This window comes from Camellia sinensis, chromosome 1 (genome assembly GCF_055761805.1).
Source record: "Camellia sinensis isolate YWXY chromosome 1, ASM5576180v1, whole genome shotgun sequence".
Taxonomy (NCBI): domain Eukaryota; kingdom Viridiplantae; phylum Streptophyta; class Magnoliopsida; order Ericales; family Theaceae; genus Camellia; species Camellia sinensis.
In genome coordinates, this window is record NC_138961.1 from 155,346,828 (window position 1) to 155,372,425 (window position 25,598).

Below are 25,598 nucleotides of genomic sequence, written 5' to 3' on the forward strand. Positions count from 1 at the left end.
CCCCAGCGACGAATGAGTTGGGCTTTCAAATTAGACGGTTGTGCCCTCTTCAAAGCGTGAAGTCATGGAGAAAAATTGATCAAACCACCAAAGATGCGGTCATCCAAGCGGTGCTAGTATGAGAATTATCTTGCCATAATGTCTTCATTATGTTATTTGTAATTGCATAAATTAATTGTTGTACTAATTCTCTCATTATGTTTGTAGGACAAGTTTGTTATCGGCGATGATTTTGATAATGATGAACAAGCTTAACAGATCCTCGATAAAAAGGCATATTTGCTATACAAGGATTGGAGGTACAATCTAAAGCAAGAGTTCCTCAAACTTGAGGAAAAGGGTGTTGATGACCTCTATAGTCATCCGCCTAGTGGAGTGAGCTTGGAGGACTGGAAATATCTGATTGATGTTGCTTGGAAAGACGAATCTCACTTGGTAACAAATTAATTAGAAACCCCATTATTGAAATTAATTTATGTTTTAATATGTAAAAATGCTTATCCAATTTTTTTTTTTTTTGTTTATTTTTTTTTTTTTGTTCCTATTTTTTTAGAAACGCTCAAAAGTTGGTAAAGCGAATAGGGGTATGCTCCCCTATAATCATACAAGTGGATCGCGATCATTTCCTCTTTCAATGTCGCTTATGGTGAGAAGTTAATTTACTAATGTAATGGATGATTGATTCTTCTTCATTTTGAATATTACCATGTACTAATTCGTCAATGGAATTTTCCCAAACCTAACAGGCAAATGAGGATGGAGATATAGATTTTCCCAAATTTTATAAGAAAGGACACAAGTCCAAGAAGACGGGAGATTGGATTGACCCCAAATGTGGTGAGCTACATGTGAGTATTGAATGTTGAAACCAAGTGTGTTGCATATCTATTAGTAAAGTTGTTTTACATTCCTTCTCCCATCTTGACTATATTGTTTTGTTGCCATGACAGGATGATATGGTGAATCTACAAGTGGTAGCCACCAATGCGGGGATGCCATTAACCCATGAAGAAATTTCAAGGCAAGTGCTCGAGGAAAAAAAAAAATTACTTGCGTGGATGTGGGATAGGCCCACAACCCTCTTCCACAGCTTCTAGTGCGACACGAGCACGTGATAAACATATGGAGTCAATGAGAGCGGAACTGAAGGTTCTTCGTTCGGACCGTCAAAGAGATCACGAGGAGTTGCTGAAGGAGAAAGAGAAGCGCCAAAGAGATCACGAGGAGCTATTGAAGGAGAAAGAGGAGCGCCGAAGAGATCATGAGGAGCTATTGAAGGAGAAAGAGGAGCGCCAAAGAGATCAGGAGGAAATTATGAGGGAAAGAGAGCAGCTGATCAAACAGGTCGATGAAGAAAAAAAAGCACGGGAGGCACAACAAGTACAACTCAATCATTTGAATGACGTGGTGTCACGGCTCACAACCCTCTTAGAGGGCTCAGATGGTCATCCTACTATTCGGTAAACAAAATTTTGTTTGACAAGTTAGTTCAACTTCTACAAAAAGTATGGATCATGTTGACATAGAATTGTTTTCTAAAGTTGCTATGAAAATAATTTTTTGTTATGTGCTTCGAATAGGTTTGGAGGCATAAAGTGAGTAGACTTTGCAGCAGCCGATGTGGTGTTTTGATACATTACACAAAGGACCGTAATCTGATTTCCAACCGTAATCTGATTTCCATAAGGTAACCACATGATTGGAATGAAATATTAAGTTCCCCAAAAGCAAATATGATGAGCCTATGAATATGAGGCCAGTTACTATATTAGCTGTGATATCCAATTGAATGTCATTTCAAATTTAAGACTAATTGAATAAACCAAGTTAAATTGGAATGAATTTTGATTTAGTACAATATAACTAGTACAACTGGACTGGCTAAAGTTCATGCAAGCCATTATTTGGGTCATAATTGTCTGATCCATATTTTTGTGAAGGAGACACCATGTCAATCTTCTTATCATCCAATGAAGGTGGCCATACAACTAGCCTTTCAGTAGATTCCAATTAGTTACTCTCTGCAAAAGTGCCTCTGCAGGTCGAAAATTCTTGACCATGCAAGACCCTTGAAAATCCATTTACTAGTGAAAGGTCTATTGTCATCTTAGATGAAACTAATTCAAAATACAAACATTCAAGATCCATAATCTAATTGGACTTTTACAAAAAAACACACATGAATGCTGAAGAAAGATTAGTCTGTCAACAGACTCTGCAACTCAGGTGGGGACCATACCTTCCCTTGTACGAACAGAGGAGTCTGGGGAAAAGGGCACCATACTTGACCGAGACCTTTTTAGTCTGGGCATGCGAAGGGGATTTAGTGCAGCTGTAGTCAAAGCAGGTTTTATTTTCCAAGGTGAGACTCTCTTTGGACTAGGAATGGTAGAATTCTCATCCCACTGTACCTTCAAAAACCATGACATATATTCTTTAGTATGCAATACTATTAGCAACACCTTATGTACTATAGAAAAAATACTACCTTGAGGCATCATCATTTAGATTCTGGCCATCTTTTGGTATCAGCATCTTCAATCCCAAAAATTGTTCTAGTAAACCATCAATTCATCAATAAATTATATGAATAATATGTTTTATAAATAACGAAGGCTCAAATATTAGACTATGAGAACCATTTAAAAACAATCATTTTTTAGAAGTCCCTACAATGCCAAGAAATCAACATAAAAAATATATTAGTTCAGTTAGTCTCCTATGTAAAATGTCGTCATACCAGAACGCCATAAACTTAGCCGAAAAAGGCCTTCGAGGGCCGAAATTTGAAAGCAGCCCCCGAACCACTGTGGGGATGGCACGGGTAGCTTCCTCGTGTCAAATAGGGCCTATAGGGACAGACGGGGCGTAATTACCACGTGTACGTTGGGAGTTGGCGTGAAAAACGCCATAAACCTAGCTGAAAAAGGTTTTCGAGGGCCGAAAATTGAAAGCAGCCCCCAAAGCACTATAGGGATGGCATGGGTAGCTTCCTTGTGTCAAATAGGACCTGTGGGGATAGATGGAACGTAATTAGCACGTGTACGTTGGGAGTTGGCTTGAAAAACGCCGTAAACTTAGCCGAAAAAGGCGTTCGAGGGCCGAAAATTGAAAGCAGCCCCCGAACAACTGTAGGGATGGCACGGGTGGCTTCCTCATGTGAAATAGGACCTGTGGGGTCAGACGAGACGTAATTAGCATGCTTACGTTGGGAGTTGGTGTGAGAAACGCTATACAGCTTATAAAAATATATTAAAGCTTATATATTAAAGCTTACAAATATATATGTTCTATAAGCATCTCTATATATGTACATTTATGAATAAAATACATATATGTTTACACATTAGACTAAACTTGACTTGGGGCTCATGCTTGACTTGGGAAATTTGTTTGCACTTTAAATGTACACTTTCAATACAATTTAAAGTGTAAAGAAACTATATTGAAATTCTTAAATGCAAACTATAGTTAAATACAATTTCAATTACAATTGACATGCCTGCAATTTGTGTTTTGTAGATGGCTATAACTTTTTGTTTATAATGGAACTAATGGGTGTAGTTTTTGTTGTGTAGATGGCTTTTGGCATTGACATGTGGATCTTCTATTTTTTTGTCCGGAAGATAATTCACAGTTTTGCAAGGATTTGGTAAGTTTTTTTTCGTCCTATACTTTTTGTGTGGACTGTGGATGCATCGTACATATAATTTTTGGTGGGGTACATAGTATTTTTGGAGCTTCTATTAATTGCTCTAGTGGTATAGAATCAATGGATCATGGAATTTGGATGCATCGTACATATAATTTATGGCAGGGTACACAGTATTTTTGGTGCTTGTATTAATTGCTCTGGTGGTATATATGTAGATTACCTTTTTCCATGGTGCATATTACCATGGTAATTTGTACCTTGGCAAATGGTCATTACAATGCGTAGTATAGTAAAAATGTTTTGTAAGGAGGACATTGTTTTGGTAACGTATTTGGAATGTATGACATTATTATTTGTAATTGGAATATATATAGTTGGTTTGTATATTAGTTTACATTAGCAGGTGTTCTTTTTTGTTTGATGGTTGTAAGTGAAACATGATTACGGAATAGGTGATAATATATATAGGTTGTACACCTATTACAGGTTGCGGTGGATACATACAGGTTCTAACAAAATTTATTCAAATGAAAAAAATAAAATAAAAAAATAAAATGACCTTTTTGGTGACAAAACAATTGGTAGCCAAAAGAGAAATAAATCTTTTGGCCACTAAATATTTAGTAGCCAAAACAAATCGAAAGACTTTTGGCGACTAACTATTTTAGTAGCTAAAACTCAAAACACTTTTGGCGACAAAATTTTTAGTCGCCAAAACAATGGAAAACACTTTTGGCGACAACAATTTTAGTCACCAAAACATAATAAAAAGCATAGCTGACTAACCTGTGTAGTAGCCAAAAAGGAATGACCCTTTCCACGACTAAAAATTTAGTAGCTGAAATAACACTATTGGCGACCAGTCATTTCGTCGCCGTAGATATGTTAAGTTTTCGCGACAAAAGGTTTAGTAGCTAAAGAAGTGAGTTAAACAAATTAATTCACCCTTTGGGCGACTAATATATTAGTCGCTAATGTGAGTCATCGGCAACTAAGGCTCTTTTCGTCGCTAATATTTGTTACTTTTTCCTACTAACGTGTTAGTCGGCATTTTATAGTACTTTTGGCGACTAAATGTTCTTTAGTCGCTAATACCTTCCACAACGATGTATCCCCGACAAAGCTAGCGACCAAAATTTTTGGTCAGCAAAGTCTTTTGGCGACTAAAACCAGTACTTTTCGCAACTAATAATTTAGTCGCCGAAAGTGAATTTTCTTGTAGTGGTTGAATTTGCAAACTCACACTATAAGGTAATACTACACAACCATTAAGTCAGAAATACTGATTTTTTGCCTAAAATCTGTTTAGTTTAATTGCTCTCATTTTAGCCAACAATTTGTCTAAACATCATGCTAGGTCCTTTTTTTTTTGGATGAGTGTACAATGAGTTAGGCATATAGTCATTCTTGTGCTTCCAATTTTAAATATACTAGTTCAAATATGCAAGCAAATAAATAAAAACTCTCTCATTTTATTTTCTAATTAAATATTGTACATTCAAAAATCCAATTAATCGTACAGTAAAAAATCCAACCATTCAGATTAATTACATATGTACGATCAAATATCAAGAATTTTTCCCTTAGTATTCTCTAATGACTTTTAACTTACACATTTATTCATTTACTTAAAATTATCCTGATAAAAGAAAAACATAGTTGTTTGCGATTCTTTATCGGGCACATACAAAAGCAGTGGTTATTAGAAAAAATAATTACAAAAAAAAGTGATATTTATTAAAATTAAAATTAAAAAATTTTCACTAATGTATAATAATAAGACACTGATTTTTATTTTTATTTATTTATATGTGAGTGATGGCTACGCTTCACTTTAAGTACATATACTGAGCTAAGGATGGTGACATTTGAATGATCAAAATTGTGAAACTAATGTTTTTGTTATCAACAGTTGTTGTCGAATGTATTTTCCTCTCATTCATCTGTAAAGTTTAAGAATAATGCTCTTTTCTTTTTTCCATCTGATTTGATCTGATCTTTATTCTTTATATATATATATATATATTGAGAGGGCAATTTATGTCTAAATAAGGCTGAGCTAAGTCCGTCTATTGCATAGACCAAGCTAGGTTCACTCTTGGCCCTTGGGTCGTGCTACGGGCGTAAATAAGAGTGGATTGAGCTCGGTCGTGGACTGGACGATTGTTTGGCCCAAAGCTTGAACCGAGTGGTTATATCAAGGCAGGATGGGGTGCGATGGTGCGAGCTTCCGAAAGTTGTTATCTCAGTCAAAGACTACTCTAGTTCTGTCTGGCGTAGGGCAAGGCTTTCCTAGCTCGGTTGAGCTCCTACTGAGCCGAAGTAAAGGGACTTGTGCCATCTCACTTGGCTTGCAGTGATGAGGGTGTTAAAGGATGGGCATTATTTTTTAGGAATGTGATTCCTAGGAGAACTCTACATTGGAGAATTAGAGTCCTATTAGGATTGTACCAGTTGGAATCTACAAAAGCTCATGACAAGACCTATGTACAGGTATCACAATTCTTACTCTGGAATACACAGAGCTTTTATGTTTATTGTCTATTTGTTGACTTAGGCTTCGAAGAGGTTTTTGGCACACACCCGCCGGTTAGCTCACGTTTGTGGTTTCAGGTGGCAAAGCGACGACGTTTGGAGGACTGCAAACTTAATCAACAGGATTATACGAGGAGATTATTTATGTGCTCGTACGATTGGCGCCGTCTGTGGGAACTACACGAAGAACAAATCTTTTGATTAGAGTTTCTCCTTCCACTAAGTTCAATGGTGCACAACGAAGATTTACCACATTCTTCCATTGATGGGCAAACTGCCGAAGGAGGTGGGGGATGCGAGGGTCTACCTTTTGTCCCGCCCATGGCAAAATTAAATCCCCAGCGACGAAACTCACGGAGAGACACACGAGATAGATGGGCTCAAGTCTGCGTTGCTCTTAAAGCCCTGACAGACAAAGGCGAAGGATGGATCCCCAAGTTCTGGAGGATCACGTGAGGGAACAGGATGAATTGATAAGGAGGATGACGGCTAACATGGAGACTACGAAGCACCAGATAAAGGGCAAAGAGGCGGTGAAAGAAGAGTTGGGCAAGAGCAAGGTACACCCTTGCCACTCAGAAGATCGTGACAGGCAGGTCACACTGTCTCACACGGAAAGCATAAGCCTAAGGACAGGCGATACACAATCAAGGACTTTTAGGACTCATTACTCTAGGTCTAAGAGAACGGGGACTGAAAGGTCTTACACAGAAGGAAGTAGTTATCGGCCCTCACATTCACACCAAACGACATCTAGGCACATGGAGTTGCCTAGGTTGGTGGACCTGCGAACAATGCTTGAGGAAAAGGCTCAGAGGAGAGAAGACACTCAGGCTCGCGACCCTCGCAGGGTCTCCGCACTACAACGGTTGGCTCCCAGAACACATGGGACTATCAGGGTAGGAATGCCAGAGCCACGCCTTGCCTACGAACTGGCAGACAAAGCGTTAGCAAGGCTGCAGAGCTCACCGTTCATTCCGGTGATAGAGAACGCACCATTACTCTCCGGCTTCCACCACCCTAAATTCACTATTTATGAGGGAAAGTCAGACCCCTACATGTACTTGAGCCACTCTGCCAGGTCATGGCTGTGTATCGGCGAAACGAGGCTCTAATGTGTATCCTATTCCCTTCCAACCTTAGTGACCTGGGTCTAACATGGTTTGAAAGGTTGCCAGAAGGTAGCATAGCTTCATGGGTGCAACTAACAGAAGCATTTGTAACCAGATTCCGAACAAACACCAAAATGCATGTGGAGATTAACCAGCTTCTCTCCGTAGATATGGGCAAGAAAGAAACATTGAGGTCTTACAATAATTGGTATTGGGAGACTTTCAATCAAATTGGAGATTGCCCCACCAACCTAGCTATAGTGCAGTACAAGTGATGTTTTTCAGCTGGTAATAAATTAAGGGATTCAATGACAATGAATCCACCCTTCATGATGGAGGCCCTAATGGAAAGAGTGCATCAGCACATCCGAGTAGAAGAAGATGTCATGCGCACTAAAGCAAAAACTGGCACAACAGCGATGTCAGATAGAAAGCCTACGACAAAGGTAAACAAGGTCGGGTAAGAAGAACAACCGAGCAAGAATGGGTGAGGCAGACGAGCCAACAGAGAGGACCCCCAGGCAAGGAAGTTGAGAGTCTGCACTGCCATCACCACGGTATTTAACAAACCTATCTACCGGATTCTTACCAAGATACGCGACAAACCCTTCGTTTGGCGGCCAACCAAGTTGGGAGAAGCACAGAGGGGCTACGACGAGAGGTACCGTTGCACCTTCCATGATGAAAAGGGGCACCGAACTGAAAATTGTACACCACTGAGGCAACATCTAGAGGAGTTAGTGGCCGCTGGTCACCTGGACCAGTATATAGAGGGGGGAACACAGCCATTCCCCAAGATGACAACAGGCTGAATGGGATGCCAGTCGACGGACCACCCCAAGGTATAATCAATGTAATACATGGGATCGTCGACCCTGAGTAGGTATGTGAGCTTAGAGGGATGATAAAAAATGTGGAACATTTGAGAGAGGTACTAAGTGCACAACCTACCATCAAAAGGGAAAAAACGGAAGCAGTGAGCGTCATCTCCTTTTCTGACAAGGACCTAGCAAGGTTACAATGCCCACACAATGATGCACTAGTGGTTACTTTGTGCGTCAAAAACTTTGATATCAAGCTGATCCTAATAGACTAAGGAAGCTCCTGTGAGATAATGTACTATGAGACCTTCAAACAACTAAAATTGGAGGACAGGGACTTGGCACCTGTAACATCTCCCTTAGTCGGCTTCAACTCAATGCCAGAGTGGTCGGTGGGCAAGATAATTTTGCCAGTCAAGGTGAGAACGATGATGAAACAGGTGAAATTTTGGGTATTGAAGGTCCCTTCCACCTACAACATAATCTTGGGAAAAGCATGGTTGCACGCCATGCGATCGGTGGCATCAACCTACCATTAGGTGCAACGATTCCCCAACGAAACCGGAGTGATTGAAGAAGTCTTAGGGGACCAAATCATGTCAAAATAGTGCTTTGTCACAGTAAACAGCAGTCGGGCTACAAAAGGGTTTGTATAGATGGTAGAAGAACCAGAGAGTAATGAACTGTTCGCAGACGTCGGCAAAACAGCCGAACAGAAGGCAGTGAAAGACTTGGTAGAGGTAAGGATAGATGAAAAGAACCCAAAAAAGTTCTTTTTGCTCGTCTCATCTCTGTCCAGCACCGAGAGAATAGAGATCATGGAATTTCTGACCTCTAACATCGAAGTGTTTGCTTAGACGCCGTATGGCATGCCTGGCAATGACCCTAATTTCATCTTCCATCAACTTAATGTCCATCCAATTGACAGACCAGTAATAAAGCAAACTCACCGATCGGCGCTCCACCATGCGGAGATAGTGGCAGAGGAAGTGGAAAACTTGGTGGAGGCAGGAGCAATCAAAGAAGTATACTATCTCAGGTGGATTTCCCCTAAAAACAGTCAACAAAGCATGCATAAAAGATAGCTTTCCCCTACCATGACTAGACCAACTGGTGAATCTAACAGCAGGGCATAACCGACTTGGCTTTCTTGATGCGTATCACGGTTACCATCAAATTGCTATGTATGAACTGGATCAGGAGATCACGTCATTTAAAACACTTAGAAGACTGTACTGCTACAAGGTCATGCCCTTTGGCCTAAAGAACGCAGGGGCTACATTCCAATGGATGATCACCAAAATGTTTGAACCATTGTTAGGCAGAATAATGGAGGCTTACATAGATGACATGGTGGTCAAAAGTGGAGATGAGAGTAACCATCTCAGGGACGTAGATGAAATGTTTCAAATTTTAAAGTCCCGTAAGTTACGTCTAAACGCATCTAAGTGTGCATTCAGTGTAGGGTCTGGCAAATTCTTGGGTTTTCTAGTGACCAACCGGGGTATGGAAGCTGATCATCTTACTGGCCAAGTAGCCGCACTCAACCAATTCATAAGTCGGTCATCAGAAAAGTGTCGACCATTCTTCCAGGTACTGAATGCCAAGTTTAAGTGGGATGATGAGTGCGACCGTGCCTTGGAAAACTTGAAAGACTACATGACCTCTCCTCCATTGTTAGTAACCCCAGTACCAGGAGAGGAGCTCTTTTTGTACCTAGCAATTTCCCAACATGTAGTTAGCGCTGTGTTGGTAAGAGTAGAGGGAATACAACACTTACCAATCTTTTATGTGAGCAAGACATTACTGGGTACTAAAACAAGGTACCTGCCATTGGAAAAGTTGGCCTTAGCTTTGATGATGGCCTCAAGAAAATTGTCGCACTACTTCCATGCCCACACCGTGATTGTCTTAACGGCCTTCCCCTTAAAAGCATTGTTTGAAAGGGTGGATTTTTCGGAACGAATCTTGAAGTGGGCAGTGGAGTTAGGGCAGTTTGACATTAAGTTTCAACGTAGAACCGCAATAAAGGCCCAACCTTTAGCAAACTTCATGGCCGAATTCACACCAGGAAGTCATCATGTTTGCCCGGTCGACTTGACCAGGACAACCGAAAGAAGGGGGGAAAGTGCCGCGGGAATGACGCAGCCCCCTGAGCATGATGCTCAGTCAAACAGCAGGCCATCCAGCGTTGAAGAATGTGAAGAAGGAATAGACCACAGCATTGCTAGCAAGGACTCACCCAAAAGCAAAGTCTTGAGGCAGTCAGACAGTAAGGAAGAAAGACCGACGACGGATATTAACTTAGAAGAAGACATCAGCAATGCCCTTGATCCTAAGACATCATCCGATCCCTCCACTTGCTGGAAGCTATTCATCGGAGAGATGTGAAAACTCTTCATGGATGGAGCATCCAACAGGCACGGTGCAGGACTTGGCAAAGTCCTCATCTCACCAGATGGCCTAACAATTGAACAGGCAGTCAACCTTGGCTTCCCAACATCCAACAATGAGGTAGAGTATGAAGCATTGTTAGCAGGATTAAAATCAGCACTTCGCATGAAGGCCACCGAGCTGATGGTGTACAGTGACTCCCAACTGATAGTCAACCAGATTTTAGGTGACTACGAAGCAAATGAGGATAGGATGGCTAAGTACCAAGATTTGGTCAGAAAGGAGATCATGAAGTTTGAAGTAGTCCGGCTAGAACAAATCAGCCGAGAGGAAAATAGTAAAGCAAATGAGCTAGTCGGTTTCCCGTCAATGGCAGATACATCTATCCCACACACATTTTTGTTGATTGACTTCCTACCCAGACCAAGTATTGAAGTACCCGAAGCAACCGAAGGATGTTGTGCCGAGCTAGGACCTTCCTAGATGGACCCCATCATATTATTTTTAAAAGATGGCCTCTTACCTGAAGAAAAGAAAGAAGCCAACAAAATTCGAGCAATGTCATAGTGATTTTAGCTCTCCCTATCACTGGTCTTGTACAAAAAGTCCTTCATAGGACCTTACTTGAAGTATGTCCACCCCAGCAAGATCGAGACATTTTTGTTCGAAATACACGAAGGTGTTTGGGGAAGCCACTAAGGGGGAAGGTCGCTGGCTTATCGAGCAATTTCACAAGGGTATTGATGGCTGTAAATGCAAGCAGATTCAGAGAAATAAGTCAAGAAGTGTCAAAAATGTTAGAAGTTCACACACCAAATACATCAACCAGCTAGAGAGGTTCTACCATTGATCAGCCCGTAGCCCTTTGCAATGTGGGGCCTGGATATAGTAGAACCACTCCCAACTACACCCGGCAACATAAATTTTTTTCTCGCAGCAACAGACTATTTTACAAAATAGGTAGAGGCAAAAGCACTCCCATCCATAAAAGAAAAAATGTCAAAAAGTTTGTCTGGCAGAACATCGTAACTCGATTTGGCATAGCCAAGGCATTAATATCCTACAACGACACTCAGTTTGATGGCAAAATCTTTCGGAGCTTTTGCGAAGAATACAAGATAGAATTCTACAACTTTACACCGGCATACCCCCAAGTTAATGGCCAGGCTAAGGCCTCCAACAAAGTAGTGTTAGACGGTCTGAAGAAGAAGTTGGAAAGAGCAAAAGGCAAGTGGGCTGAGGAACTTCTCCACGTTTTATGGGCCTAGCGTACCACACCTCGGCGATCAACTGGAGAAACACCCTTTTTATTGGCCTATGGCATGGCAAAAATTTTGATCCAAACTTGAATGGTGAGGCCATAACCCTGGAACTTGACTTTACAGAAGCAAGAAGAGAAAGGGCATTAGTACACATTGCCTCATACCAACAAGAGTAATCCAGGAAATATAACAAAACAGTGCACCCAAGGCAATTCAAGATTGGAGATTGGGTGTTGCGCAAAGTAATGGGCAACACTTTGGTTCCTGGAGATGGAAAGTTAGGACTTAACTGGGAAGGACCATACAAAGTGATTGGTTTAGCAGGAAAATGGGCATATCACTCAGAAGATATGGACAGTAAAGTTATTTCTACGCCATGGAACACAGCCAATCTCAAACTATTTTATTTTTAGTTTTTTTTTTTTAAAAAAACACTTGTAATTTTTTCTTCTTGCAAATAAAACAAGTAGTTTTTTCCAGTACAACTCTTTCTACTGTAGAAGTTGTTCATAGTTATTGCCAACTAGGGGCAATGAAAAAGGTTGGCAGGTTTGACCAACACTTAGTTCTCTTCTTCAGCCGAGATAAGGATCTAGGCTGAAGAAGGTTGGCATGTTTGACCAACACTTTTCTCTTTTTTAGCCGAGATAAGGATCTACGCTGAAGAAGGTTGGCAGGTTTGACCAACACTTAGTTCTCTTCTTTAACCGAGATAAGGATCTAGGCTGAAGAAGGTTGGCAGGTTTGACCAACACTTTTCTCTTCTTCAGCCGAGATAAGGATCTAGGCTGAAGAAGGTTGGCATGTTTGACCAACACTTTTCTCTTTTTTAGCCGAGATAAGGATCTACGCTGAAGAAGGTTGGCAGGTTTGACCAACACTTAGTTCTCTTCTTTAACCGAGATAAGGATCTAGGCTGAAGAAGGTTGGCAGGTTTGACCAACACTTTTCTCTTCTTCAGCCGAGATAAGGATCTAGGTTGAAGAAGGCTGGCAGGTTTGACCAACACTTAGTTCTCTTCTTCAGCCGAGATAAGGATCTAGGCTGAAGAAGGTTGGTAGGTTTGACCAACACTTTTCTTTCTTCAACCAAGACAATGATCTAGGCTGAAGAAGGTTGACAGGTTTGACCAACATTTTTTGCCTTCAGCCGAGATAAGGATCTGGGCTGAAGAAGATTGGTAGGTTTGACCAAACACTTTCATCTTTAGCCGAGATAAGGATCTAGGCTAAAGAAGGTTGGCAGGTTTGACCAACACTTATCTAAATCCCGAAATTGTTGTCTGGCCGAGATGCTTATCTCGGCCAGAAAAGGTGGGCAGGATAAGGGAAGGCCAAGCTAAATTAGGCCAACTAGGCTTGTAAAAAAGTTAGTACACTAAAGGAAAAAGATACAGTTGCCGAACAAAAAGTCGCCAAAAAGCAAACAAAAGATTCATTCATTAGAAATCCATTACAAGAGGAGGGGCTTGTAGCTCGGTTACATTTTTTTTATTGAAAGTGAAGAATAAGAAGAAAAATCATGCAAAAAGATCGTCCAAATCAGCATCCAGGTCAACCCGAGCTTCGCCACTTGGTAGGCTGGTTCTGGTAGGTGCTTCATAGACTAGGTCAGTTACAGGCACCCCTTCAACCGTACTTGACACTGGTTGGCTGAGAGGTTCCACCCGAGCTGGCAAAAGAGGCTGGAGACGAAGGTCAATGTTTGCAGGTGGGGCATTATTTGGTTCAGGGGATTCTTCCTCCTCCTCTCCCTCTTGAAGAAACTTATGTTGGACCGCATTGGCATAGTTCGTCATGTAGCTTGGAATGAAGTGAGGGGGAGGGTTCTGAACGATCTTAGTGTCTGGCCCCTAACCAAGCTTAACAGCAGCAGCCTTCCACCCGCATTTGAAGAAGATGCCTTTGGCAGCTTCACACTACAAGACGTAAGTTGCCTCACCTTCTTTGAAACCTCAGTCTTCAGCATCTTCCAGCTTCTTCTGCAGCTCGGTGGCCTCGGCATTCTTCTTTCTTTCCAACTTTGCCAGCTCACACAGGTAGCGGTCTCTTCTCTCGGCCAAGGCTTTTTGTTTATCGGTTTTGGCAGCGTTGACTAGTTCGGTCAGACGCTTGTTTTCGGATTCTAGCTAGGCCAACTTTAGCCGAGCCTCCTTTAGTTCAGCCACCCTGGCGTTTGCATCAGACACGGCCGACCGAGTAGTCTTGCAGAGTTCAAGCACATGCTTATGGGCCACGTGATTTTTCTGAAGAGCCTGCTGATAGAAAAGAAAGAGGTTAGGTTAAACCAAGCAAACAGTTGGTTAATATGGAAACACCTAAGATGAGATAACTTACACGCACCATTAACTTGGTCACCGAGCGAATAGCTTTGAGCTTGGTTAAGTGGTCATGATATTCCATGTCTGGCGACAAACAGACACTCTTGGAGAGGTTAAAGGCGAGCATGTGGTCCTTGTCAGCAACCACTGAATCCGTGGTGGTTACAGCACAGTTCTTGTAGGTCATTGAGGGTGCCCATTCTGATGGGCTTGCTCGGTCAGAGCACGCGAGCTCTGGGCTTGACATTGAAAGTTCAGGAAGCACTGTGTCCTTATTCACCTAGCGTTGCGTTTTGGTCGATGAGGTACGTGCGCGCTTGCTTGACTGAGATGTGGTAGCCCTAGCAGTTGGAAAGGGAAACCACTGTTTCACGTGGTTGACTGGATGGCTATAGCTCGATTTGCACTTCGCCGAAGGTCTGCTCGGTGATAAGTGCTCGCACAGCCCTCCTTTTTTCCATTTCTTGTTCTTTTGTATGGGAAATTAGGTTGATTTGAGGAAGTGTGGGATCTGGCTCGAGGGAAGGTTCAAGAAGGAAGTTGGTCACTCTGGTCTTCCTCTTGCCGCTGTAACGGTAGGTCAGTTGTACGTCAAGTACTTCGGTCCACTCATGATGCTGGTATCGTAGCATGGCTCGGAGTGCGTCTTGGTTCACGTAAGCGTAAGTCGATTTTAAGTGGTTCAAATCTGTATATCGAACGAAGAACATAAGGGTTAGTACGGCAGTTATTTGGATAAACATTTAAAGATGAAACCGAGCTGTCCTTACCAGCTATCCCTTTGTTCCAGTTGATGTTGTAGCCTGGTATCTGGGCTTCATGATCCTTAAAGTTTCCAGGCACCCAGAGAAAATCATCGTCATTCAGGTCTTCATCAGGTGTGTTTTTGATGATTTTCTCTCGGCCCTTTTTTGCTTTAAGATAGTATACCCAACCGTCATCATGCTGACCGAGGGAATATTGATGGAAAAGCTTGGCCAGTCCGAGGTTGAGGCCAAGAAAGTGATTTAGTTCGGCTATACCATTTATTATTCTATAAGTATTGGAGGATAATTGTGTGGGGCAGAGCTTGGTCTGCCTAAGGAATTCGCAGATCAGGGGTTAGACTGGAAATTAAAGTCCTCCCTTTACAATAGACACCACGGTGAATGGAACAAATCCTGACTTGCCCAATGGTGTTGTGTCTAGCTCAGCTAGGGAGAGATGGACGTCATCTGGGATATGATATTCCTTTCAAAATTCTGCCATAGCCCTAGGTGAGTCCACCAGGAACCGGTATTTACCCATTATACTTAAAAATTGTTATATTACAAATGGGCACAGTTGCCTAGCCCGGCGTTGAAGTAGCTTGGGGTGGCTCGGTTGTGCAAAGTCGCCTTGGGGCAAGGTACAAGGGTGTGCCTGGCCAACCTAGTCAAGTCTGCAAAGTAGAAATAACAAGGGTTATGCCCAGTTAATAGACTGGGCTAAGTAAAATAGACAAACCAAAATAAGTCTTGCTCGGCTACAACTGGGTTACAAACAATTCCCAGCTCGATTTAGAAACAGGTCTAAGGTTTACAGCTCGGTTATTATCATATAGCTTGGTTTTTGATTAATTACATTGTCAGTTCGGCCGTAAAAGCAGGGCCAGCTCAAGGTTTGTAGCACGATTGGTGATCGATACACAAGGGTATAGCTCACTTCTAGTTCGGTCAAGTACAAGCCTAAGGGCCCCAACAAATTCCTAGTTCGGTCACAGCGCAATTTTGGATCAAAGACTATATCTTAAATCGATTTAAAATCCAGCTAGTGTGTTTTTTAGGCTTGAGTGTGAGGTTATGGGTTTAAACCTCAACACTTTATATAACATGCATTTATGGGGACTAGGTGCTAGACTCATGGAAATTAATAAAAAAGAACACCAGAAAGAGGAAGAGAGAGGCATTAGCAACTTACGAGTTTGAAGCTTGAAAGCAGAATCCAACCAGCAAAAGGACGAGTGAAGCGGATGGTATGGCTACTTGTTTTCAGGCTAGAATACAGATGTGGAACTCAGAGAGGCAAGAGAGAGAAGTTGAATAGTAAGGGTGCTTTGGTTCAAGAAATGGGTTTTTGTATAGGCGCGAAAATGGGCAGGACTGTTAAAATTTCATTGTACAAAGACGGCTGTCACAGGTGTACTTGACTAGTGGGGGCATGCCACGTGTCCAGAGGAATAAATAAATGTTTCAGATGTGCTTGAGTAGTGGAACGGCGAGCAGAACAACTGACAAGACATTTCTGGACCGACTCGGTTAGAGGCTTGTACATCTAGCTCGACTGGAGAAGAATAATCCCAATCATGCACTGCAGATGGAATTAAGGGGCAATTGAGAGGGCAATTTATGTCTAAACAAGGCTGAGCTAATGCCATCTATTGCATGGACCAAGCTAGGTTCACTCTTGGCCCTTGGGCCGCGCTGTGGGCGTAAATAAGAGTGGATTGACCTCAGTCGTGGACTGGACAGGTATTTGGCCCAAGGCTTGAACCGAGGTGGTTATATCAAGGTAGGACCGGGGTGTGATGGTGCGAGCTTCCGGAAGTTGTTATCTCGGTCAAGGACTGCTCTAGTTCTGTCTGTCGTGGGGCAAGGCCTTCCTAGCTTGGTTGAGCTGCTACCGAGCCGAAGTAAAGGGACTTGTGCCATCTCACTTGGCTTGCAGTGATGAGGGTGTTAAAGGATGGGCATTATTTTTTAGGAATGTGATTCCTAGGAGGACTCTACATTAGAGAAATAGAGTCCTATTAGGATTATGCCAGTTGGAATCTACAAAAGCTCATAACAAGACCTATGTACAGGTATCACAATTCTTACTTTGGAATACACAGAGCTTTTGTGTCTATTGTCTATTTGCTGACTTAGGCATCGGAGAGGTTTCCGGTATACACCCGCCGGTTAGCTCACGTTTGTGGTTTTAGGTGGCAAAGCGACGACGTTTGGAGGAGTGCAAACGTAATGCACAGGATTATACGAGAAGATTATTTCAGTGCTCGTACATATATATATTGTTTCTAAGAGTTTTTGAAAAAGGTTTATAGCCAATTACAATTTCGTTAAACACCACACGGTATTATAATACCATGTTCCAAACTTAAGAAGGTTTTATAGTTTGGGAGTAACTTTTTCACACCACATTTGATTTGTGGAAATGCTAGTCTGGATAATTTATTTTGAGATTGTAATAGTGAAATAATTTATTCAAGGAGGGTGTTTCTGAAATTTTGTAACAATGGTTATTCCAGAGTAAGTTGTCTCACCCTTCTCCTGAAGATAAAATAATCTCGCATATGAAGGATAAAAAAAGCTCCCCAAAAAATAGTTATCTTGAGTAGAAAAAATTAAACAAAATAAAATATTATTTTATTCTATAATTAGTTATCCCCAATCAAATATGGTGTCTCAGAAGTGGAGATGCTGTTGCGCGGGCTGCGTAGCAGCGATTGCTGTACTGCGAAATGGACCCATTTTAGGGCTCATTTTGATAATCTGAACCGTTCACATTTTAGAATACATCAAGTAGAATATGCCTACAAAAAATCAATTTAATCGGATATAGTTTACCCATTCATCCACTCACATTTGTATCTACAAAAATAAATAATAATTGTAATTTAAAGTATTAAAATGAATACAAATGTGAGTGGATGAATGGGTAAACGATATCCGATTAACTTGATTTTTTGCAGACATGTTGTACTTGATATATTCTAAAATGTGAATGGTTCGTATTATCAAAATAGGCCCCGAAATGGCCCATTTCACCGCATAGCAGCCGCTGTTGCGCAGTCTGCGCAGCAGCCACTACAACATATAAGACTTTTGGCGATCAAATATTTTGGTCCTAAAACTATTATTTTGGTCTCTAAATGGTTTTTGTGACAAAATTAAATTCATCACTAAAAATGTCACTAAAAGTGCATCTAGAAAAGTCTTTAGCAACGAATTTTTGAAAATGTCGCTGAAAATGACAATTAGTGACCAATTTTATATTATCACAAAATGTTTGATTTTACAAGACTAAACATTTGGTCGTTAATACTTCGTCATAAAATGTCCCAATTTGGTCGCGAAAAACAAAATAATGACATTTTTAACGACAATGACATTTGGTCGCTAAAAGACATAACTTTCTCTATAACACATTTTCATCACTAAAGATCAAAGTTGAGAATTTTGTAATCATTTAATCTCATAACTAAAAATGCACAAAATTAAATGTCATCCAATCATATTAAAAAAAATTGACATCCACACATTAAAGGAACTTTATTCCCAAACCATAATGAGTATATAGAAAGTAAAATTTTACAAAAATTAAAACTGAAAGTTTCCAAATTCAGATCAAAGTAGTAACAGTTCAAATGAAGAATACCAACAGTTTCTTCAAAGAGAATCTCTAAAAAAGAATTTTCTTAACATCAATATCAGGCTTTATATCAGATAGCCTTGGCACAAGAGGCTTTAAGCTGTACTTACGTGTGACACCCTTTGGACATCCCTGCAACCCAAAATTCAAAAAGAAGAATCAAATAATAAGAATCAACACAACATAACCTCATTAAATAATCAATATTCATTCATAATCAAATAAGTTACAAATAATAAAAATAAAAAAAAACACATTATCTCAGTGTACTTGGAGTAGTAGTGAGCTATAATAAGAATCAACACAACAAGAAAGTGAGTCACCTAGAATCGACACAATAAGGTTATCATAATCCAAGCATGTTATCATAATCAAATGTTCTAAATAACAAACACACTAAATTTATAAATATGATAGATATATCTAGAGCAAAATGTACATACTATGATGATAAATCAAAAGTAAAACCTCCCCGACTATTCTGTTGTAGCACCAAATCAATCTTGGCATTGACCTCCACGCTATTAGATTTCAAGTTGTGCACTCTTGCATTCAGTTCCTTATTGATTCTCCGTTGCTCTTCGAGCTCCCTTCTAGTTTCCTCATTTTCTATCTCAAGAGCAGCACGAGTACGTCGACCAGATGCTATTATACTAGGTTTAGGACCACGTCCTAAACCACTTATGTAGCCAGACTTACGCCCAAACACCTCAATGGAAAGCTGCTCATTAGATAATGGGCCAGATCCATCTTCTATAGCTTCATTCTCCTGCTCCTTAAGTTTTTTCTACAATTGTTCATGAAATTAAATATAGTCATTTTATACATACATTGTAACAGAGCAACTAAAGACATTGATTTTCCTATGTACTTATTCTAGAGAGAACATAATAACAGGTAGAAAGAGCACCATAAATATCAATTATTGAGGTTTTGGATCAAAAAAGTATTAATGGCTCTCTTATATCAGTATTGCATGGTATAATTACAATATAGTCACAAACAACGCTTTCAGAGTTGATATTTTATAAACTTGTCTCTCTATATAACAGGTCTACAATAATAGAAAAATATATAAAAGAGAACCAAGAAGCACTAAATCCTGTCGATTCATCTAGCTAATTCTATAGGTAATATCCCTCATACACTTCAGAGCAGCAAAATCGAGAGTCAAATAAACAATGATAGTCAAGCAAAACCGAGAGTCAAATTCTATAGGTATAAAAAAAAAATTTCTCTATTGACAACAAAAGAAATTTATTTAAGTGAATAGGTAAGGTATAAGAAAATGATGACAAGAAATCCAGTGAAAGCAAAAGAAAAAGAAATGAATCCTAACACACTACAAATAGCACTCCAATCTCTAGAAATTAAAAACAACGGGATCCCTTTAAAAGAAAAAGGAAATGAACCTTGACAGGTTAGGTACTCAACATGTTGCTCTAGTGGAATAACTCTAAAATATGAAACAAATTGTTATAGTAATGAAGAAGTCTACACTACATTGCTAATGAACTCAAAACATGGAGGTTATCCCACAAATAGCAGAGTTGAATAGATAGTTTTTTTTCCTTTCCCCCTCTTATTTTCTCAAGCATATCCGTTTTCTATTTTTTTTTTAATTAGAAAACTAGTTGGAGCACCTTCCCAAAAGAAATTCAGCTCAAACATTAATGCAACTCATGTTTGGTGAGGCACCAACAAGTTCACATTCAAGTAGTAGAAAGCATATCCTCCAAGCATTGCAAATAATTAACAAAAACAAACCAAGATTTCCAAATCCCACAAGATTTACTAACAAGTGATAATGATTCACAGAAGCAACACTATCTACTAAGAGAGCTAATTGAAATGTTTAAGTGTGAAATAATAGTGAGGAGTGAACCCAAAAGCTGAATTCTCAAACCATTTCCCAACAAGAAAGCTACTTGTCCATTATATATAGCATTTTTTTATTTTTTTTTTATTTTTTTTTTTATTTTTTTTATGTTCACTATTAATGCCTTAGGCAAGTAATCATTAATAGGAAAATATTTATATTTAACATTAGAAAATTCTTACATGTCTAATTTCAGTTTCATTATGGACCCATGCTTGCCTTTTTTTGACTAAAGTGTGTCTTGTGATACAAATCAACAAGTCCGAGCTCCTTTCCATCTTTGTCTTGCTGTCAAAACCTTTATAGTTAGTATCCTATGGAGTACATACATCACCAAATAAAAGGCAAGCACTAATCAAATGGGCATTATTTTATTTTAATTAATTCGTTCCGAATCCAATTTTGATTGAACCTATCATAAATTCCCAAAAAGTCCAAATTACTCATAAACAAAGTCAATTTCACGATCAGATGGCGATAAGGCCTTCAATTCGCATAATGAAACAGAAACACAAACAGATACCTCTATGACCGACAGATATAAATGCAAATAGCATATAACATATGCAATTAATGCAAAATTTCACTTTAATCACTTATTAGGCATTCTTAGTCATGGTTTAACAGTTAATCACAAGTCCGGATTGTTACAATCTTCCCCCCTTAAAGAGTTTGGTCCTCCAAACTCGAATTAACTTCATCTTGGTAGAACATCGAATCTAAAGGGAACAAGTCAGGATATCTCTTAATCATATCCTCTTTCGTTTTCCATGTTGCATACGTTCCTCCGTGATTTTGCCAATCCACTTTCACCAATGGAATTTCTTTGTTCCTCAATCTTTTTGATTCGGCGATTCACAATCTCAATTGGTCACTCTTCATATGTATAGTCCTCCTTCAAAAGCACATGTGTCGGCTCAACAACTTGGTGTGGATCCTGTAAATATTCCTAAAGCATAGAAATATGAAACACATTGTGCATTTGCTCCATAATTGGCGGTAAAGCTACTCGATATGTTACTGAATTAATTTTCTCTAGAATTTCATACGGCCCAATGTATCTCGGAGCTAGCTTTCCTTTCACCCCAAATCGTGTATGTCCTTTCATTGGAGTCACTTTTATAAACACATGGTCTCTGACCTCATATTCTCTGTTTCTCCTCTGGACATCCGCATAACTCTTTTGATGGCTTTGTGCAGCTTTCAAATGTTGTTGAATCAGTTTCACTTTTTCAATTTTTTCCTGCACAAGTTTTAGTCCCAATAACGGTCTATCGCCTACTTTGGCCCAACAAATTGGAGATCGACACTTCCTACCATACAATGCTTCATAAGGAGCCATCCCTTTACTTGAATGATAGTTGTTGTTGTACACAAATTCGGCCAGAGGGAGATAAATCTCCCAATTCCCTTGAAAATCTAGGGCACACATTCTAAGCATGTCCTCCAAAGTTTGATTGGTTCGTTCAGATTGGCCGTTTGTCTGTGGGTGGTAGGCACTACTCAGTCACAGTTTAGTTCCCAAAGCCTATTGTAAACTCTGCCAGAATCTTGATGTGAACTTAGAATCTGTGTCAGATATAATGGATACTGGCACACTGTGTAATCTTACAATCTCATTCACATAAATGTTAGCCAATTTATCTGCATTATAAAAAGTTTTGACAAGTAAGAAATGTGTGGATTTAGTCAAACGATAAACAATCACCCAGATAGAATCCATACCTTGAGAGGAGCAAGGCAGCCCAACAAGGAAGTCCATCGTAATATGCTTCTATTTTTATTCCGGTATCGGAAGCGGCTGAAGTAATCCAGCAGGTCGTTGATGTTCGGCTTTAACTTATTGGCAATGCAAACATCTAACCACATAATCAGCAATACTTTTCTTCATTCCAGGCCACCAGAAATTCTGTTTCAAGTCATGGTACATCTATGTATTTCCCGGATGCATAGAAAATTTTGAATTGTGAGCCTCAGTCATAACACGTTTCCTCAATTCAAAACAATCTGGTACACAAAGCCTACCCTGAAAGTTTAGCACATTGTTCTCAAATACATACCCTGGCCTTGGTTTTGATTAAAGTTCATCAACAATCTTCTTCAAAAACTCATCATCAAGCTATTTTTCTTTAATTTCTTTAATTATTGTAGGCTGGACGGCAATGGCAGCTAGGATTCCACGTTGTTCACGCAACACAATTTCAATCTCATTTCTTTCCAATTCATATAACAATTCTCTTTGATTGGTAATTAAACATGAAAAATTGCCAATGGATTTTCGGCTCAAAGCATCTGCGACGGTATTGGCTTTCCCTGGATGGTACAAGATTTGCAGGTCATAATCTTTGATTAACTCGAGCCATCTTCTATGTCTCATGTTCAATTCTTTTTGGGTAAAAAAATATTTCAAGCTTTTATGGTCGATGTATACTTCACAAGTCACTCCATACAGATAGTGTTGCCAAACTTTCAAAGCAAACACCACACCTGCTAGTTTGAGATCATGAGTTAGGTAGTTCTTTTCATGAGAGCGGAGTTGCCGAGAAGCATAAGCAATCACCTTCCCATTTTGCATTAACACAACCCAAACCTTTGTACAAAGCATCACTATATATTTGAAACCCATCAGTACCATTAGGCAAAATCAAAATTGGTGCAGTTACTAACCTGGTCTATAACTCTTGGAAGGCAGACTCCCTTTGATCATTCCAATCAGATGGTGTAGTTTTTTGTGTTAGTTGAGTGAGTGGCAAAGCAAGTTTCGAGAAATCTTTCATAAATCTGCGATAATAGCCTGCAAGCCCCATAAAACTTCTAATTTCTGACACATTGGTTGGTCTTGGCCAGTCCACAATAGCTTCAATTTTTTGTGGGTCAACAGAGATGCCATCTTTATTGATTACATGCCCCAAAAAGCTTACACTATCAAGCCAGAATTCATATTTAGAGAGTTTGGCATACAATTTCTTTTCTCTCAAAATCTGTAAGGCAGTTCCCTAGCGGCATTCATGTCCTTCCCTGCTTGAATAAATCAGAATGTCATCAATAAACACAACTCTGAATACATCAATGAATTGTTTGAACACTCTATTCATTAAGTCCATGAAAGCCGCAGGTGCATTCGTTACCCCAAATGGCATTACTATGAATTCATAGTGTCCACATCTAGTTCGGAAAGAGGTTTTCTCAACGTCTTCTGCCTTAACTTTCAATTGATGATAGCCCAATCTAAGGTCAATTTTGGAAAACACTTAAGCTCCCTAAAGTTGGTCAAACAGATCATCAATTCATGGCGTGGGTATTGGTTCTTCATTGTTACTTTATTTAATTCCCAGTAATCAATACATAATCTCATGGATCGATCATTCTTTTTGACAAACAAAACTGGAGCACCCCAAGGTGAAGTGCTCAGTCGGATGAATTTCTTGTCTAGCAATTCTTGGAGTTGGACTTTCTGTTCTTTCAGTTTAGAGGTTGACATTTGGTAAGGGGTCTTAGAAATTGATTGTGTCCCAGATACTACATTAATAATGAATTCAATTTCTCTATCAATTAACTTCCCAGGTAAGTCATTAGGAAATACGTCAAGAAATTCACAAACAACAGGAATGGTTTCCACATTAGCACGATCTGAAGATACAGCCAATACACAACACAAATAGCCCTGAAAATCTTTTCTCAACAACTTCTTGACTTTCATAAACAAAATCAAGTACGACAGAGGAATTACCACATTCCCAGTAAAGACAAACTCAAACACACCGAGTGGTTAAAACACAACAGATTTACTTACACAATCAATGGTGGCATAGTATTTAGTCAACCAATCCATACCCAGAATACAATAAATATGACTAATATCCAATGGTGGCAAATCAACATATAATAACATATCCCCAACCATGATGTCACACGCAGGATACACATAAGCACATAACATAGAGCCTCCAAATGGTGTAGATACAAATAACAAATAATTCAAAGGTTCTAAGGGTCTAGTTAATTTTCGGGAAAAGGCATACGGCACACAAGAGTGCATAGAACTAGAATCTATCAACATATAGGCATGTTGAGCACAAATAGAGATCATACCTAACACCACTGACTCGTTGTTTTTCACATCACCAGGTACTAATGAAAAAACTTAGCCTTGCCTCAGAGTTTCTCTCCCAGTATTGGTTCTAACATTTGTTCTTGGTATAGAAGCAGATCTGGATGAACTTGCCCCAGGACGGTTAGTATCATCAGATCTTATCGAGAAATCTCTAATCATGTGGCCAGTCTCGCCACACCGAAAACAAGCACCAGATACATGGTAACATGTGCCTTTATGCTTCCTCCCACATTCAGAACAAACTGGCATAGATCCACTGTTTTGACTTGAACTGTTTAAAAATCCAGTATTTTGCTTTTTGTTTGCAAAGGATGAACAACCTTTCCAAAAATTGGATCCAGATCTTTTACTTCTCCATTCTATTACTGGTGCTTTAGCTTGTTTCATTGCTGCTAGATTGGTCTCTGCTATCAACGCTCTGTTAAGTACATCCACATATGTACGCAACTTCAGAATGCCTACTCGATCAAACACATCTAGATCTAGGCCCCCTTCAAAATTCTGAGCCTTTTTGTAATCTGTGTTGACCATATGAGGAGCAAATCTGGCTAACTCAATGAACTTAGCCTCATACTCGGCTACAGACATCTTGCCTTGCTTGAGTTCTTGGAATTTTGACACTTTACGATCTCTGAGACATTGGGAAAAATACTTCTCATAAAATATCACTTTAAGCTGGCTCCACGTCATAGTCCCACTATTATCTCCGATAAGCATCAACCATCGTCTAGCTTTTTCTTTCAGAGTGTGGGTGGCCCAAAGAACTTTATGAGTTTCCGAGCACGAAAACACTTCAAATATCTTTTCAGTCTTTAGCAGCCATGTTTTGGCTTTCAACGGCTCAATACCACCCAGAAAGATTGACAGCTTCATTTTGTTGAACTTCTATGTCAATGAAATAATGTCAATCTTTTCTAGCTCAACTGTCACCGGAGGTGGTAGAGGGAGCACAGGTTGTTGTCTTTGTTACTGTCTCATTGTTTCTGTTAAAGCTTCTAACATTTGTTCCATTCAGCTCATTCGAGCCTCAGAAGATCTAGTTATATCATCACTTCTTTTATTTTCCATTACTATAGGTAAACAGAAGAGTAATAAACATAGGCAGAATAATCTCGTT

The 25,598-nt window shown here is 39.8% G+C and overlaps 1 protein-coding gene across 1 annotated transcript; it reads right to left on the reverse strand.

Annotated features, from left to right (window-relative positions):
- Positions 1-24,511: 24,511 nt before the first annotated feature.
- On the reverse strand, positions 24,512-25,354 carry LOC145820419 (uncharacterized). Its single transcript, XM_082915980.1, has one exon. The coding sequence runs from the start codon at positions 25,352-25,354 to the stop codon at positions 24,512-24,514; it is 843 nt and encodes a 280-aa protein (XP_082772106.1).
- Positions 25,355-25,598: the final 244 nt, after the last annotated feature.

Coding starts and splice junctions, on each gene's coding strand:
- LOC145820419 (XM_082915980.1), bottom strand. CDS start 25,354: ATGAAGCTGTCAATCTTTCTGGGTGGTATTGAGCCGTTGAAAGCCAAA.